The sequence below is a fragment of the Callorhinus ursinus genome, unplaced genomic scaffold, assembly GCF_003265705.2.
Source record: "Callorhinus ursinus isolate GAN/ISIS: 27379988/994484 unplaced genomic scaffold, GSC_fseal_2.0 scaffold20, whole genome shotgun sequence".
Classification (NCBI taxonomy): Eukaryota; Metazoa; Chordata; class Mammalia; order Carnivora; family Otariidae; genus Callorhinus; species Callorhinus ursinus.
This window is the reverse complement of record NW_027397082.1, coordinates 16710197-16728863: the sequence shown is the minus strand read 5'-3', so window position 1 is coordinate 16728863 and position 18667 is coordinate 16710197. Positions and strand designations below refer to the sequence as shown.

At 39.7% G+C, this 18667-nt stretch overlaps 1 protein-coding gene across 2 annotated transcripts in view; it reads left to right on the top strand.

The window, feature by feature from the left end:
* Positions 1-1020: 1020 nt before the first annotated feature.
* The window catches only part of SLK (STE20 like kinase), a 58507-nt gene continuing 40860 nt past the window's right edge, over positions 1021-18667 (top strand). The window contains exon 1 of one of the 2 annotated variants that reach the window (XM_025880528.2): positions 1021-1779. In XM_025880528.2, the coding sequence (XP_025736313.1) occupies positions 1630-1779 (150 nt within the window). In that variant the 5' untranslated portion in view covers positions 1021-1629. The remainder of the gene's footprint in view (positions 1780-18667) is intronic. The other variant, XM_025880527.2, reaches the window with a different exon arrangement.

Here is an 18667-nt window from a genome sequence, read left to right as displayed (position 1 = left end):
CCTTCCTTCCTTCCTTCCTTCCTTCCTTCCTTCCTTCCTTCCTTCCTGGGATCTGCCTTCGCATTATATGTCAGGAATGTTGCCAGGTTCTTGGATGCCAAGATGAGCAACAAATCACGGTCCTGAAAGCGCTGTCTTCTCCTGGAGGAGGGGAACGCAGGTCACCAGCGGCAGATTCCAGCCAATGCCCACATCGCCACACTAGGCAGTCTTCCACTACTGCTGCCCAAGGGGGCCAGAGCCAGGTCAAGAAGTGAAATTCTTAGTAAATGGTTCAGATGGAGTCACAAAGGGTGGCACCAGGGTTATGACTGTGGAAGTGGATAGGAGAAGGTAGATGACCCTCAAGAGAGTGTCGCTGTCATCACTTGAGAAGTGGGCTTAAGCAATATTTATGTATTTCTGCCTCTCTTAGCTGCACACTTACACCAACAGCAAGAACTAAAACTGAGCGTTTACTTGTGCAGGCAGCATGTTAAGGGCTAACATCTATTGCCTCATTTATTCTTCGCCACAACTCCCCCAGGTCTGCATTTCACCATGAAGAAACTAAAGCTCGGAGAGGTTACCCGCCCAAGGTCACAGAGCTGTCAAGCTCTGGCTCCAAAGTTCCCAGCCACAAAACATACTCCCTTCTCACAATACTCTGGGATTGCTTAGAGAGAAAAGTTCCACTTTCGGGCTCCAAACGTCAGCTCAGTTTTCACTCTTTACAAATTTTCCAGATCCAGAACGGAGGCAACATCAGCTAGCACTACCAACAGGGTCGTGCCCATCCGGCAAACGCCACCAGAGCGGTGGGCCAAGGATTTGGGGCTTGGAGGGCAAACCGGGAGCGACGAGCTCTGGCGCCCACATCGCACGCCCCTCCAGGCTGCCTGCAAGCCCCTCCGGGCCACCAGCAAGCAGAGCTCAACGCGCGTGCGCAGGGCCAGAGGGGACGCCCCTGCGCGAGCGCGCGGTGAGCGGGGCGCGCGGCCGAGGGAGCGCGGGCGCGTTGCGGCGTCGGCGTCTGCGCGCGCTCCCGGACGAGGCTGTGTGGGCTGGGGAGCGAGCGAGGCGGCAGCGGCGCCTGGGAGCCGAGGGGACGCGCGGGCCTCGAGCCGCGGGAGCAGACGGCTGCGGGGAGACCCTGGGCTCGCGGCCCGAGGCGAGAGAGCTCGGCCTGTCGACTGCCCGCTTCAGGGGCCGCCGCCGCGTCCCTCGCCCGGAGTGGCCGCCGCCCCAGGAGACTCGCCGTGACACGGGCCTAAGCCGCGGCGGCTGCGGACGTCCGGACCGCTCAGACCCGTCGGGCCGGGCCGGGTGGGGACTAGCGTCCGGGCAGGTGCCGCCCTCGGAGGGCCGGCCGGGCGCCCGGCGCCCATCGGCGCGGCCCGCGGCCCGGGCTCAGCCGAGCGGCAGCCCGTGCAACCCGCAACCGCACCCCCCCCTCGTCCCGAGGGCCGGAGCCCGAGTCGCGCCCCGCCCTCCCCGGGCACGGCCCGGCTGGAGCGGCGGGAGCCGGGAAAGCCCGCGCCCGTCGTCGCCGCCCGCCCGCCAGGCTCGCGCGGAGAAGAGGGAGGAGAAACTTTGCCTTTTTTTGTTGCTTTTAGTCCTTAAGTGCAAGGAACTCTTCCGGGAGGAAACATGTCCTTCTTCAATTTCCGTAAGATCTTCAAGTTGGGGATTGAGAAGAAGAAGAAGCAATACGAACATGTGAAGAGGGATCTGAACCCCGAGGAGTTTTGGGAAATTATAGGAGAATTGGGAGACGGAGCCTTTGGGAAAGTGTACAAGGTAAGAAGGAGAACACGGGAAGTTGCACTTGTAAGAAAACAGCCACTGGTCTGCAGTGGCACGAGGATTTCTCGCTCCCCTTGTTCCTTTCCAGTCTCTTGCCCCTCTTTTGACTTCGTAAAGGTACATTAGAACTTTATTTAGGTTATCATCCAAGGAGTAGCTAAGACCACGAGTGTAAGGTTGAACAAAATGGGGCCTGCATGTAGTTTAGACAGATAGCTAAAGGGAAGCAGGTTTATAGAGTCTCCTCTGTCAAACTTTAAAGGAAATGAGGGTGTTCGTTAATTTAAAGGAGGGGTCTGGTTTTAAAATTAGAAACTCAGTATGCTTTCCAGTGGATTTATATTTGTCTACTGGCTGTTTGCATTCATTTATGCATGCTTGTACTAAAGCAGCTCCCTTTTTAGGGTCCAGGGCATGTATTTGGTTTTATCTATGGCTGATACATAACCAGTCTTCTGGGATGAGAGCAAAGTGATTGCTACTTGAGGCTCTTCTTCAGTTGGTTGCTTGACAACATACTATAAAACGGAATGGAATTTCTCATAGAAATTTTCCAGAAGAAAACCTGCATCTGGTACTAGTTTCTAAATATAATTAACAGCAAGCACTGACTAGAAGTCGATACTAGTGCTTAAGAAATTAAAAAAACCCATGTATGCAGACATATTTTTGTATATATTTCAATAGAGTTTTGATGTCTCAACGTGAAGGATTAATGTTAACTGTTTATATTTCATAAGTGGTATATGAATGATGTCACTGGAATATTTTCATCCTGAAGGGTGAGGTTTTTATGAGACACAGTTCAGGGGGAAGGACCCACAAGGTTGCCTAGAAGTGAAAACATAAATAACTTATGTTTATACAGGATTTTGCAGTTTTTAAGTCACTTTCACGTAATCCCCTCCCCGCCCCCCAAAAAAGCCTGTGAGGTAGGCAGGTCAGTAATATCTGCATTTCACAGATGAGGACACTAAGACTCAGCAAATTTTCAAAGTCACTTAAGTCACAGTCTAGATTTCTGACCCTGTATTTGCTATCGTTTTTCACTTAATGTCTTTTGGTGGAAATGATAGCATTTTTCTCCTAAGTATCATCACACTTCTGCCTTTTCCCTGCCTCAGGTGCATGTCACAGCTCCCAGTCCTCATTTTTTCACTCAGGTTGGAATAGCTCTCTCTGCATTCTTTCAAAACACATTGTCACATGGCTACCATAGCACTTGTTACATATTGTAGTTAATGATAAAACTAGGGCCCTGGGTTGTGATATATGTTTGCGTTCATCTATTGCCCGAGCACATAGTGCATCTCTCTGTTGAATTGAAAGAATGTTTGTTACCTGCAGGTGAATGCTATTGAAGCTATTGTATGCTGTCAAACTTGGCAAAATAAACTTCACTGTTTGTGTGGAGGGTAGAGTATGGGTTGCAGCAAGAACTTACAGTACAATGTAAGGTGGGAAGAGCTTTTAGTGCTGTGGGAAGATCACTTTTGAAGTCAAGAATTGTCTTTTAGTGCTGGCTGTCACAAACCAGCTTTGTGGTCTTGAACAGAATACTTCACTTCTCTGGATCTTCGTTTTCTTAGCTGAAAAATTCTGCATTTCCCTGAACATTTGTTTAGATTCCTTCAATTATCGTACTATGAGTATGCAGTTATCTAAGAAGGGCAAAAATAAATCCATAAATCCTCAGGGCATCTGGAATCCAGTAGTTAGAAGGCAGTAGGTGATTATGGACACTTTTCATGGTATACATGTTTTATCAAATGGAAACAGTGTAGTATTAAGACACTGGCTCTGGAGTTGGACTGTATCTGGGCTCTCTCAATAGCAGCCTGTGACCTTGGACAGGTTACTTAACTGTTCCTGTCTCACTTTGCTCATCAGTAAGACTTGGTCCTCAGTGTGTGAGAATTAAAGGAATAAATGTAAGGCATGTGGAAAGGGCTCGGCGAGTGGTAGAGATTACTGTTATTCCATTTAGAGCGCAGAAGCAAAATATGGGATGGGACAGGAAAAGGGGCCTACGAAGACAGTAAACCATTTTCTTGTTTTCCCATGGCACAGGCAGATTGTGGGGATTTCACTTTTTAATGACACTTTCTACAAAATGTAACATATACTTCCTATAGTGAAACATAAATTGAAAATTTTCTGAAAAATAAGAGACTTACTCCATGTAGTTGAGCACTATAAAATTGTGTCAAAGGTAATATTTGTGAGCTTGATGATTATTTTAGGGTGATATTTGAAAGTATGAGTTCTTTGCATTTTACTTTTTCATTTCACTATTCTGTGCTTCCAAGGAATGGGATCTGAGTTTTTTTTTTTTTTTTTTTTTTTAAGAAAATTTAAGGGGCTCCTGGGTGGTTCAGTCGTTAAGCGTCTGCCTTCAGCTCAGGTCATGATCCCATGGTCCTGGGATGGAGCCCCTGCCCGTGTTGGGCTCCCTGCTCGGTGGGGAGCCTGCTTCTCCCTCTGCTTGCTGCTCCCCCTGCTTGTGCTCTCTCTCTGTCAAATAAATAAATAAAATCTTAAAAAGAAAAAAAAAGAAAATTTAAAATTTAAGCTTACCTGGCCTGTTTTGCCTTTTTCCTAAAAGTTTTTTTGTTTCCCAAGATCTCTAGAAATTTTAAATATATAAACTTCCTCTTTGTGGAGGAATAAGCTAGCAAACCTTAATATTGTATGTAGTAGTATGCAGTAGAAAACTGTTTCTAAAATTGACTCTAATTTGTTTGTGAAAATTAGTAATTGTTACAAAGATTAAATGGTAAATGGGCAATCATCTCATGTACATATTTAGTTTATTTGAAACATTTTTCTGTCATACAGTTATATTCCTTCCACTTGGTTCAGCACTATACAACTCTGTACAGTTACTTTCTTGCCTGAAAATTCTTCACTATTTTATTTTCTCTAGTATTATTTGACTTATGAACGAAGATAGGTAATATCTCTCACAGTTTTTTATGTTGGGGTTTTTGTTGCTTTTAACAAAAAAAGAATGATGTAAAATCATGTATTGAATAGAAACTGAATTCCTGACTGTGTGCTTAGGATGAAAGTGATTCTTTCTATGGCCCTGATGGGCATGTGCCTTTTTAAAAAAAATAGTGAAATGTATGTATGTGAGGTTCATGTTTATCACCTAGAGCTGTAGTTTATTTCCATTGTTGCATGGAATTCCATTTTATGATTATATCACCATTATTTACCATTGTACTATTAATGGATATATCATTCATTTCCAGTTTTGGGCTGTTATACCCAGTTCTGGTATTTATGCATAAGTTTTGCTGAGACTTAACTTAGGAGTAGAATTGCTGGGTTATAGAGTAGTGTAACTTTAATTTCACTAATGATACCAAACTATCAACGTTCCCACAAGGAGTGTATAAGAATTTCCTTGCTCTGCATCTTCTTTTCAACAGACATTTGGTATTGTCAGAATTTTTAATTTTTGACAATCTGATGTTACGTTTTTCATTATGGTTTTAATTCATCTTTCTCTGACTGCTAAGTAATTCTTTTTTTTGTTTTGTTTTTTGTTTTTACTTTTTTATCGTTATGTTAATCACATACATTACATCATTAGTTTTTAACGTAGTGTTCCATGATTCATTGTTTGTGCATAACACCGAATGCTCCACGCAGAACATGCCCTCTTTAATACCCATCACCAGGCTAACCCATCCCCCCACCCCCCTCCCCTCTAGAACCCTCAGTTTGTTTTTCAGAGTCCATCATCTCTCATGGTTCATCTCCCCCTCCGATTTACCCCCCTTCATTCTTCCCCTCCTGCTATCTTCTTTTTTTTTTTCCTAACATATATTGCATTATTTGTTTCAGAGGTACAGATCTGTGATTCAACAGTCTTGCACAATTCACAGTGCTCACCATAGCACATACCCTCCCCAATGTCTATCACCCAGCCTCCCCTTCCCTCCCACCCCCCACCACTCCAGCAACCCTCAGTTTGTTTCCTGAGATTAAGAATTCCTCATATCAGTGAGGTCATATGATACATGTCTTTCTCTGATTGACTTATTTCACTCAGCATAACACCCTCCAGTTCCATCCACGTCGTTGCAAATGGCAAGATCTCATGCCTTTTGATGGCTGCATAATATTCCATTGTGTATATATACCACATCTTCTTTATCCATTCATCTGTCGATGGACATCTTGGCTCTTTCCACAGTTTGGCTATTGTGGACATTGCTGCTATAAACATTGGGATGCACGTACCCCTTCGGATCCCTACATTTGTAGCTTTGTGGTAAATACCCAGTAGTGCAATTGCTGGATCGTATGGTATCTTTATTTTCAACTTTTTGAAAGTTGAAACCTCCATACTGTTTTCCAGAGTGGTTGCACCAGCTTGCATTCCCACCAACAGTGTAGGAGGGTTCCCCTTTCTTCACATCCCCGCCAACATCTGTCATTTCCTGACTTGTTAATTTTAGCCATTCTGACTGGTGTGATGTGGTATCTCATTGAGGTTTTGATTTGGATTTCCCTGGTGCCGAGCGATGTTGAGCACTTTTTCATGTGTTTGTTGGCCATTTGGATGTCTTCTTTGGAAAAATGTCTGCTCATGTCTTCTGTCCATTTCTTGATTGGATTATTTGTTCTTTGGGTGTTGAGTTTGATAAGTTCTTTATAGATTTTGGATACTAGCCCTTTATCTGATATGTCATTTGCAAATATTTTCTCCCATTCTGTCGGTTGTCTTTTGGTTTTGTTGACTCTTTTGCTGTGCGAAAGCTTTTTATCTTGATGAAATCCCAATAGTTCATTTTTGCCGTTGCTTCCCTTGCCTTTGGTGATGTTTCTTAAGTAATTCTTTTTATAAGTTTTTTGGTAATATGGATTTCCTCTTTTGTGTTCACGTTTTTTATTCATGTTCCTATTGGATGTCTTTTTCTTGTTTATTTTTAGTGTATTCTGGATTTTAATCATTTACTAAATATATTCTCATTCTGTGACTTGTCTTTTCATTTTCTTTATGGTGTCTTTCTATGAACAGGAAGTTCTTGATTTTAATGTGGTACAATTTGTCAGTTTCTTCCTTTCAGTTAATACTTTTTGTATTGTGTTTAAGAAATTATTTACTAACCTGAGATCATGAAGATAACCCCTTGTACTGTCTTCTAAAATCTTCTGATTTTGCCTTTAAGTTAGGTTTCCAATCCACCTAGAATAGATTTTTGTAATGGTTTGAGGTAGGGGTCTAATTTCATTTTTTTCCTCATCCGAATGCCTAATTATCCCAGAACCCATCATCCGGGGTAAACTTTTTTCTCACTGCTTTAGAGGGCCCTGTCTATTATATAGCATACCTGTTTTTGTGATCTTGATTTCTTTTTTCCATTGATGTGTTTCTGTTCCTGTACCATTTTTTCACTATCTTAATTAGGAAAGCATTAAAATAAATCTCTGCTAGAGTACAACTTCCCCATGTTCTTCATTAACAGTATCTAGTCGATCCTTGGCTCATAGTGCTTGCATGTACATTGTAGATTTAGCTTAAGTTCCACAAAACCCTACTGTGCTTTTTTGGAGAGATTTTATTAAATTTATAAATCAGTTTTGAAAAAATTAACATCTCTGATATTGAGTCTTCCTATTTATGCATATGTTTTACCTCTAGGCCTTTTTTAGTATTTCTCAATAACGGGTTATAATTTTTCTCCCTAGAAGTCTTGGGAGTTCAAACTGCTTCCAGAGTGTCTTTTTTTCTTTTCTTTTTAAGATTTATTTATTTGGGGGGACAGAGAGAGAGAAAGAGAGAGGACAAGAGACAGCATGAGTGCGGGGAGGGGCAGAGGGAGAGGGAGAGAATCTCAAGTAGACTTCCCACTGAGCACAGAGCCTGACATAGCCCCAACTCACAACACTGAGATATGACCTGAGCTGAAATCAAGAGTCAGACGCTTAACCGACCGAGCCACCCAGGCACTTCAAGAGTGTCTTAAATGCTTTGTATTTCCTGTTGGAGTTTCCAGCTTGTTTTGGTTGTATACAGTTTTCAGTATGTCTTCTGAGAAAGGATCCATGGAAGGTACATTGCCTGTCTGAATAGATCTTTATTATAATGTCATATTTGACGTATAGTTTGGTTATAGAATTCTAGTTCAAAGATAAGTTTTTCTGGGGCACCTGGGTGGCTCAGTCGGTTAAGCGTCTGCCTTTGGCTCAGGTCATGGTCTCAGGGTCCTGGAGTCGAGCCCCACATCGGGCTTCCTGCTCAGTGGAGAGTCGGCTTCTCCCTCTCCCTCTGACCCTCCTCCCTGCTTGTACATTCACTCTCTCTCTCTGTCTGTCTCAAATAAATAAAATATTTAAAAAATAATTTTTTTGTGAATTTTGTAGACTTTTCCCATTCATTGCCTTTTATCTTCAAGTGTTGCTATTAAGAGTCCCATGCCGGGAGCCTGGGTGGCTGTCAGTTAAGCGTCTGCCTTCAGCTCAGGTCATGATCCTGGGGTCCTGGGATTGAGTCCCACATCAGGCTCCCTGCTCAGTGGGGACCTGCTTCTCCCTCATCCTCTGCCCCTCCCCCTGCTTGTGCTCTCTCTCTCTCTCTCTCTCTCTCTGACAAAGAAATAAAATGGTAAGTAAAAAAAAGTCCCATGCCATTTTGTTTTGTGATTCTTTGTGATCTTTTTCTTTTCATAGCTTTTAAGATTTCTTTTAATCCCCTCCCTTTTCATGGTGATGAACTTTGATATAAGTTTTCCCTGTGCTTTTCATTTTGCTGGCCTCTTGGTTAGTCCTTTCAATCCAAAAACCGGTATCCTTTGGTTCTGTGACATTTTTATGTATTATTTATTTGGACCAACCCCCTAGGCAATGGTTCTTGCTGTGGTCTCAGGATTTCCCATGTTTCTAAATTCAGTGGATACTTATACCATACTTGTCTTCTCAGGCACATTTGAGACATTTGACCAATCCTTTTCTTTAAGAAGCTCATCTTTTAGTTTTTAGATCACCACACTCTTGATATTTTTCCCATTTCTGTGTCCACTCCTCAGACTTTTGCTGGCTTTTCTTCCTTTTTTGACTTTTAAGTGTTGGGATTCCACAGGACTTGGGTGTAGGCTGTGTTTTCTTTTTCTTTTCCAGTGAGAGTCCATCTTCTCTCATGGCTTCAATTACCGTCTAAATGCAATTTATGTCTCTACTCCAAGCCCTCCCTTTTGAATTCCGGACACACGCATCTAAGTATCTATTAGAGATTTCCACTTGGATATCTCACAGTTTTCTTAAACAGCAAGTCCAAAACACGAACTGATTGATCTCTTGATGTCAGCCTCATATTTGCTTCTCTTACGTTCTCCATTCAGTAATTGACATCTCTGTCTACCAGTTACATAGGCCAGAGACCTGGAGGTCATTCTTAACACCTTCTGCTTCTTTACCCGCAAAACCCAGTGTAATTACCAAGGCCTGTTAATTCTACCTATTAAATATTTCTTGAATTACCTTCTTTCTTCACTGCTTCAGTACTAGTCAAAATTGCCATTACCTCTTACCTAGACTACTGCAAGTTATTGGTGCGTTTTGAGCTTCATATAAATGTAATCATGTATGTGTTCTTTTGTGTCTAGCTTCTTTTGCTCAATAGTTTCATTTCTTCTGTATAGATACCCAGTTATCCTGGCACCATTTACTGAAAAGACCATCCTTACTGCTTTTGCAGTGCCTCCATCATATATCAAATGTCCATATACATGTATATATTATTTCTTTAGGACAGATTCCTAGAAGTAGAGTTGTTAGGACAAAATAAAGATCATTTTTTAATGCTTACTGTGAAATTACCCTAGAAAGATTGTGCAAATTTATTTTTCAATTAATTTTTAATTATGCAAATAATTAAAGAATATCTATTTATTGTAAAAATTAACTTACCAGAAATAAAGTTAGTCTTGTTGACCATTAGTCCAATTACTCTTCCTCCTTTAATATCCATAGTTGTACCTATTATTATCAGTTTCATGTATATGTTTCCAGATTATTTTTATATGTACTTTTATATCAGTACATGAGTTCTACCTGTTAAGACAACCCAACAGTGGTCTATTTCTGTGCCTTTGTTCCTTAACCTGAATTCGGTGTTTGTTCTTATCCTTTAAAAAAAGGTATTTGCTTTTTCATGGGCAAAAGTATCAGTTTATTTCATTTTACATTTCTTTGATTTCTAGAGATATTACACATTTAAAAAAATAATCTATCCATATTCTAATAGAGTGTTTTCTTGTTGATTTGAGTATACTTTATTATTATGTTTTTAAAGATTTCATTTATTTATTTGAGAGAGGGAGGAGCACTTGGGGGGGGGAGAGGCAGAGGGAGAGGGACAAGCAGACTTCCCACTGAGCAGGGAGCCTGACTTGGGGGGCTCGATCCCAGGGCCCTGGGATCATGACTTGAGCTGAAAGCAGACACTTAACAGACTGAGCCACCCAGGCACCCCTGAAAGTACTTTTTATGTACTATGGAAATGAACACTTTATCATAGATGCTGCAGTTAGTTTATAGTTACCTTATTAGTTTATGTTGTTTTTTTTGATATAAAGACATACAGTATTCTTTATTCTGCAAAATCTGTCAATGTGTTACTTTGTTGTTGTATTTTCTTTGCTTTCATGCTTAGAGAAACCTTCCCTACCCAGAAAATAGTTAAATATTTATACATTCTTCTTGACTTTTTAATAGTTCAGTTATAAGGAATTTTAATTCGTCTGGAATTTAATTTTCTCTTTGGATTGATATGAGGCTCTATTTCTACCCAAAAAACCAAAATGTATATTTTATCATTTCCAGAAATTTAAGTGCTATTGTTTTGAAAATACAGCAAAGTATAAAGAATATATAAAAATAATTTTACCATGTAGCTAACTTTATTAGCAGTTTTTTATTTTTTATTTTATTTTTTAAAAGGTTTTATTTATTGATTTGACAGAGAGCACAAGCAGGGGGAGCTGCAGGCAGAGGGAGAGAGAGAACCAGGCTCCCCGCTGAGCAGAGAGCCCAGCGTGGGGCTCAATCTCAGGACTCTAGGATCTGACCTGAGCCAAAGGCAGCCACTTAACCGACTGAGCCACCCAGGCGCCCTTGTTAGCAGTTTTTTAAAAAAACTCAAGGGGATATTAATATGGTTAGATATTTGAGCAGTACAAAAATGATAAGATTAAAAAATGAAAGTCTTCCCCACCAGTTCTTTTTCCAAATGGGAAAGAATTCTTGTTAAATAGGTTTGTTACTAGTAGTTATATTAATATAATTCTGAAACTACCTTTGTGTATATTATAGGATGGAGCAAATGAGATGATATATTGATGTTTTAGAAACTAGGGTTGAAGTTCTGGGAGAAAGGAGTTAGAAACTTGGAATAGGGAAAAGATGAGAAAGAATTCTGTGATGTTGATTTTTGAATTAGCAGTTTCAGTTGTTCAGATAGTAAATACACACACACACACACATTTCCATTCTCCCTGAAATGGCCTACAAATAATTATACTGTAACTAGTGTTCCCAGTTCTTGGCTTCTAAATCCCATTCCCCACTAAAAAGAACCAGAGCTCATTGAAATGGCTCATCCAGGTCTAGGGTAGGAAAGTACAGAAGGGATAAAATTGAAAAGTGAAAGCCTTTTCACTAGTGCTTTTTTCCCCAAAAGAACCTGGAATATGCCAGAAAGCAAGGACATGCTCAAAAACTAATGGGGACAGGCCAAAGATTAAGGATAGTTTGAACCAAAAATATCAGTGACAAAATAGTAACTTAATAGAAGAATGGTAGTTAATACATATAGATTGATAAAATTAGAAAAACCACTATTTTGCAACCATACGATAATAATTCAGGCAAAGATTGTTGATAAATGCTAAGATCATTGTGAGAAAAGTTTTGGAGGAACAGGATTTATATACATGGTTTGAAAGTATCACCCTATAAGGGTACTTTTTACAGTAGAGAGGTCTGGTGGGTACTGTCTTAAGTGATCAAATAAGGTTAATCACCAGTAATAGGACAAATTGTCATTATGTGTTTTCTGATGTAATTTGATGGGAAATATATAATCACCTAATGTAATATTCTTGTCAAAAATAGTTAACTTGAATCTAATATAAAGACAAATCCAGATAATGGGACATTCTACAGATAAATGGTTTGGGCTTTTAAATAAGCAATAGGGGTGCCTGGGTGGATCAGTTGGTTAAGTGCCTGCCTTCGGCTGAGGTCACAATCCCAGAGTCCTGGGATCTAGCCCTGTCGGGCTCCCTGCTCAGCAGTGGAGTCTGCTTCTCCCTCTGCCCCGTTCGTGCTCTCCCTCTTGCTCACTCAAATAATCTCTCTCAAATCTATCACAGTCTCTCTCAAATAAATAAAATCTTTTTAAAAATGTAAACAATAAAGGATTTTTTTAAAGACATTTGAGGAGGGACACTTGGGTTTCTCAGTCAGTGGAGCATCCGACTCTTGGTTTTGGCTCTGGTCCTAATCTCATGGGTCATGGGTTCAAGCCCCCTGTCATTGGTCTACCTGCTCAGTAGGGAGTCTGTTTGAAAGATTCTCTCCCTCTGCCGCACCCCTCATGCATGCTCTCACTCTTTCTCTCTCTCTTTAAAATAAATAAGTCTTAAAAAAAAAAAAAGACATTTGAAGACATTTGAATGTGGACTACATATTAGATATATCAGTGTTAAATTCTTTGGGCATGATAACTGTGGTTTGTTGGAGAGGATCTTTGTTCTTGGTGGACACATGCTGAAGTTTTGGGAATTGAAGTGCAGTTTACTTTCCAAATGGTATAATAAAAAAGAAATGCCCGTATGTGTGTGTCTGTGTGTACATATCTATATGTAAAATGTACGTGTATGTATACTTGTGTGTGTATATGAGAGCAAGAGTATGAGATGTGATGAAATGTTAATAATTGGCGACAGGTGAGGGGTATAGGTATATGAGTGTTCACTGTTCAGTTCATTCATTTTCTCTGTAGGTTTGAATACTTCAAAATAAAGTAAGGGGTCATACTTGTAATAAAAATTTTAAATTGAGGAGTATTGACATATAACATTATATTAGTTTCAGGTGTACAACACAATTATTCCATATGTGTATATATTGTAAAGTGATCACAGTAAGTCACATTAACATTTGTTACCTTACATGTTACAAAAAAATTTTTTTCTTGTGCTGAGAACTTTTAAGATCTAGTCTCTTAGCAACTTTTTTTTTTTTTTAAGATTTATTTATTTATTTATTTGACACAGAGAGAGACAGCTAGAGAGGGAACACAAGCAGGGGGAGCAGGAGAGGGAGAAGCAGGCTCCTGGCTGAGCAGGAAGCCCGACACGGGGCTCCATCCCAGGACCCTGGGATCATGACCTGAGCCGAAGGCAGACGCTTAACGACTGAGCCACCCAGGCGCCCCTCTTAGCAACTTTTAAATACGCAGTACAGGGGCGCCTGGGTGGCTCAGTCAGTTAAGCGTCTGCCTTCAGTTCTGGTCCTCCTAGGATCAGGCCCTGCGTTGGGCTCCCTACTCGGCAGGGAGCTTGCTTCTTCCTCTCCGTCTGCTGTTCCCTGTGCTTGTGCTCTCTCTCTCTCTGTCAAATAAGTAAATAAAATCTTTAAAATAAATAAATATGCAGTACAGCGTTGTTAACTGTAGTCACCATGCAGTATATTCCATCACCATGACTGACTTTATAACTGGTAGTTTGGTACTTTTGACCTCCTTCACCCATTTTTCCCACCCCTTACACCCCTCTGGCAATCACCAGTCTATTGTCTGTATCTATGAGCTTGGTTTTTTGTTTTTGTTTTTAGATTCCACATATAAGTGAGATCATACGGTATTTGTCTTTATCTGTCTGACTTATTTCACTTAGCATAATGCCTTCAGGGTCCATCTATGTTGTCACAAATGGACCCCCATATTCTGGGTCATACTTTTAACTACTCTGCACTATTATTTCACTTAACAGTTCTCCTTTTCACATTTTTTTCCCCTCTCCATATAGTCATTCATTTTTTTTCTCTCTTTTTCTATGAAAGGAGAGAGTCTCCTTTCAGGCAGGTGACTATTTCTATATTATACTGTTAAAGTTATTTGGCATTTATTAAATATTATGCTTTATATTCGATACCACATGAAGTCCAAATTCCTAGCACATACACCTTTATGTTTTAAAGAGGTAGCTGAAACTTTGGACTGTAAAAATAACTTTAACGTGCTGGCTTTCTTTTTTCTTTCCTTGTAAAATTCATGGTGAGTTTCTTGCCTTAACAGTCATGCATTTTGGTCCTTTATAATTTTAGTGTTGAGAATATTTGTGTGGAAATGATCTTTACCATCTAAACACCTTTATTTTTCTTGAATGAATCTTCAGAAGTAGTACATCTTTGTCTTTTAAATTTTTTTTGTAATTGTCTTTTTGTGTTCTCAGTTTTCCATCTTTTCAACTATGGGATCTGTGCAAATTCCATCAGCTTATCTATCACACAGTTGTCAATTACATTTTAGTTTATTCATACTCATCAGAGTCAGCAAGTCCTTGAAGTAAGTGGGAAGTCTGTGTGATCTGAGAATTCGTAAAACATTTTGGAAAGTGCAGATTTATTCAATGTTAACTTATTGTTGACATAATTTTGTTGGTGGTTGACTGACCAATGACTAAGTTTTGAATAAGTAACCAGAACACTATAAATAAAATAGTGTTTTGGAATATAAAGATAATATAAAGTATATTCCTTTTACTTCTGCAGAATTGAGAAAATGATATGAAAATGATTTTTTAAGAAAGGATTTCTGTAATATTTTGTAGAAATTTTAGAAAGAGCATGTACAGTCAGTCCTCATTATTTGCAGATTCTGTATTTGTGAATTTGTCTACTTGTTAAAATTTATTTGTAGCTCCAAAGTCTGTACTCAATGCTTTCATTCATTTGCATATGTGTGCAGAGTTGGGGAAATTGAGTCCCTAGACCTGCACATTCCCAGCTGAGATGGAACAAACTGATGCTCTGCTTTCTTTCAGCCCTCACACAGGCTTGACTGGAAGATGGCAGACAGTAGAGGGCAGTGCAGTGTAGTGTTAAGAAGTCTGGCTTTTGTACCGGTTGGATAGGATTTGAATCCCAAACTCTGGCACCTACTTTGGGGCAGCCTCAAGCAAGGCACGTAATACGTCTGAACCTCATTTTCTCTTTTGTATAATAAAAAGGATAGAATCTACCAGAATGAATTGTGTTTAGGATATAGGATTATAATCTATATGAGATATATGTGTTTGTGTACGTATTTCTCTAGGGGCAGTGGGTCAGTATTTGCTAATTCAATGTTTGCAGTGACTTTATAGAACATAAGTACCACAAATAATGAAAATAAACTGCATATCTTTACTAAGTCATGTTTAGTAATTTTACTCTAATTCTGACACTTGTTCCTACCAAAATCTTATTAGGACTCTGAAGAGATCACGGAAACAGGTAACAGCAGTAGCAGTAGTCTAAAAGTATATGCTTCTTTCAGTGCTGTTTCCTTTCTTTTCACTTGACAGCTCTTTGGAACTCTGGGTATTTTTTCCCCAAATACTTCATACTACTCTGTTCCTTCCTTCTCTCATCTGTTATCCTCATCAGTTTTAGAAGGATTATGCTAACAACTATTAAGTTATTGTCTTTCAGCTCCAAACACACCCTTCTCTGCTCTGCTTTATAATCCTGTTCTAAGATTTTGCAAACCACATTTCTGCCTTGTCAGCTGCTCACTCATGTACAGGGCACTAGAGGGAGGCTGCAGGGAGGAGGAGGAAGGGGCTTGCACGGACTTTCTCTTTGTCTCCTGTGGGCTCCTTGTCTCTGCTTTTGTGTTAGTGTGACCACCATCCTAGCGGAGTTCTTCACCCCAGCAACAGTGGTTTCTCTCTGTAGCAGCAGTTGAATCCAGTTTGTAGTTTTCCAGTACTCAAGAGCTGGCCTCATCAGTGCCTTTCATAACACCGGCTGTATTTGGCTAGTCCGCTCTTCCTTTAAAGACACCCGAGTTCAGCAGGACCCCCTCTTCCAAAATCAGAGATGTTGGCACCAGCCAAGTAGCACTCTTTCCTCAGGGATCTGAGTTTCAGTGGTGTAGAACCTTTCCTGAAAGCCTTGAGGTTTTAATAATTCCAGTCTTTTACCTTGGTTCCTCTGGTCCTATGGGTGGTAGTTTCTCCCTGCACTTGATACCTCCCATGTCTCTCATGTTCTTTCTTTATCTTTTTAGTTACCTACATACCAACGTAGTTAATAATGATATTGAATTCTGTTAAAATACATTGATTTCTTTCTGTGGCTGGGCCTTTTCTGGTACAAAGATTAAATAATTTAATAAATGGAGAGTGCAGAGAACAGTGTTTGGTGCAAGGTAATTGCTCAATGAATAACATCTAATAGCTTAGTGGATATTATTATATAGACTAGCATATTTGAAAGAACTTGAGATTTTTATGGCCTTTTCTTTGCAAAATACTAAAATTTCCAGTTTACATAGCTCAAAAAACATAATCACTGGATGTTATTAATATCGATATGCTCAAATATCACCTTCTCAGTGAGGTCTAACTTAACTACCCTATTTAAATTGTAACCTCTTTCCTGTGTACCTACCCACTTGACTGTCTCTTCATCTTATTACCTTATTTTTTCCATAGTACTAATTACTAATATACTCTTTATTTGCCTATTGACTGTCCTCTCCCCACAATTTTAAGTGCCATGAGGGCAGAGAGATTTTGTATATTCTTTTATTGTCAGCATCTGGAACAGTGTCTGACATAAAAGGCACTCAATAAGTATTGAAAGAATGAATTAATTTTAGCAGATCAGCTCTTGAGCACATTTTAATAGATTTGTATACTGCGTTTCTTTCCTACAACAGATTTTTGTGGAGTGTTGTGTTTGTGTTTCTACAGCTCTGACCAATGTCTGCAGGTAGTTGATTAACTGTGATTTGGATTGTTTAGTTTTTATATTTTGTTATGGTTGCATGTCCTTATACACTGGACAGTTAGGGTCTTACCTCTTGTCTTGGTGGGAGGAGGAGTATTTTTGAGTTCTCAACCTTTTCGTTCAAACCATCCAAATCAGTAGAATCAATCTCAGTGATTATCAAAGTGATTGAATTCTTCTCTTTCTCTTTTTATTCTTTGTCTTTTAGGTTTCTTCTGTCTTTATCCTTTTTTTTTTTCCTTTGGCCTTCCCATTTTGATTAACTAACACCTCTCTGGTACTAAGAAGTCATCTATATTTTCTGTGCTGGTGTTTCAGTTTCCAGCTGACAATTTTATTAAAATATATTTCTCATTATGGAAATATTAAATAGTTTTAGAAAATATAGAAATGTAGGAAGAAAATAAACAAAGATTTAAAAATTACTCATATTCTCACCACCCAGGAAATAAACTGTTAAAACAAGAGTAATATAAGAGGATATAGTTTTTCTTTTGGAACATGAAACCAGTTCAGGAAACTCAGCTAAGTTATCTTTCCCTGTAGTAATGTGGCCACACTCTATTCATGATTCCTGAAAATAAAAACATTGAAGGGTGCCTGGGTGGCTCGTCAGTTAAGTGTCTGCCTTTGGCTCTGGTCGTGATCCCAGGGTCCTGGGATCCAGCCCCACATCGGGCTCTCTGCTTGGCAGGGAGCCTGCTTCTCCCTTTCCCTCTGCCACTCCCTCTGCTTGTGCTCTCTCTCTGTCAAATAAATAAATGCAATAGTTAAAAAAAAACAAATAAACATTGATTTTTAGGTGATCATGGTTGATCTTTGAAAAGTTTATCAATAGAAGTTATATCTTCTTTAAATCAATATTCATTATTCCATTATCGTTTTTATTCATATTTGTTTAGTTATTAAATCTTTATGTGAAGAATTTTCGTGCTTTTAGGTAGTAGATAGATGAAGCTATTTCTTTTTTAACATTTTATATTTGCTCAAAGGATATTTTCACACATTTGCCAATATTTATTTCAGTTTTGATTTTCAGAGTTCTCTAGAACCAGATCCTGAAGAGTAATCAAGTCATTTTCAAGCAATAATATAAAAGGCACTATATATATTTTAAGATTTATTTATTTATTTATTTGACACAGAGAGACACACAGGGAGAGAGGGAACACAAGCAGGGGGAGTGGGAGAGGGAGAAGCCGGCTTCCCGCTGAGCAGAAAGCCCCATGTGGGGCTCAGTCCCAGGACCCTTATATCATGACCTGAGCCGAAGGCACATGCTTAACGACTGAGCCATCCAGGTGCCCCGGCATTATGCAGAGAGCCCCATGTGGGGCTCAATCCCAGGACCCTTATATCATGACCTGAGCCGAAGGCAGATGCTTAACGACTGAGCCATCCAGGTGCCCCGGCATTATGTTTTCTAATGTAACTTTTATTTATTACTTAGAGTAACCAAATGGTACTGTTGTTGGTTTAATCATTATATCCAGAGGACTGGAATAATGGAATTTGTCACTATAAAGTACTTTAGAGATTATCTAGTTTAATTATTTTTTCCCCTTTATGTCATCCATTTACATGACATATCTTAAAAATCTCCGAGGACATCAGTAGAAGCATGCAGAAGCAGGATGACTTTTAACCCCACTTGGTCTCTTACCAAGGCTCATATTTTATAGTGTTCCTCTTCAAGGACAGTTCCTCTGGTCTTTTTCCTCCCAAAGTGTTACATTAAAATGGTGAGAGAATAGCTTATCTTTCACTGGCTTATTTCCTCTGACTCAGGGGAGGGTGAGTTCTAATTATTGTTGGCTCAACTGTAGTCTCTTTTTTTGAGAGACAGACCTGATACCAATGTTTC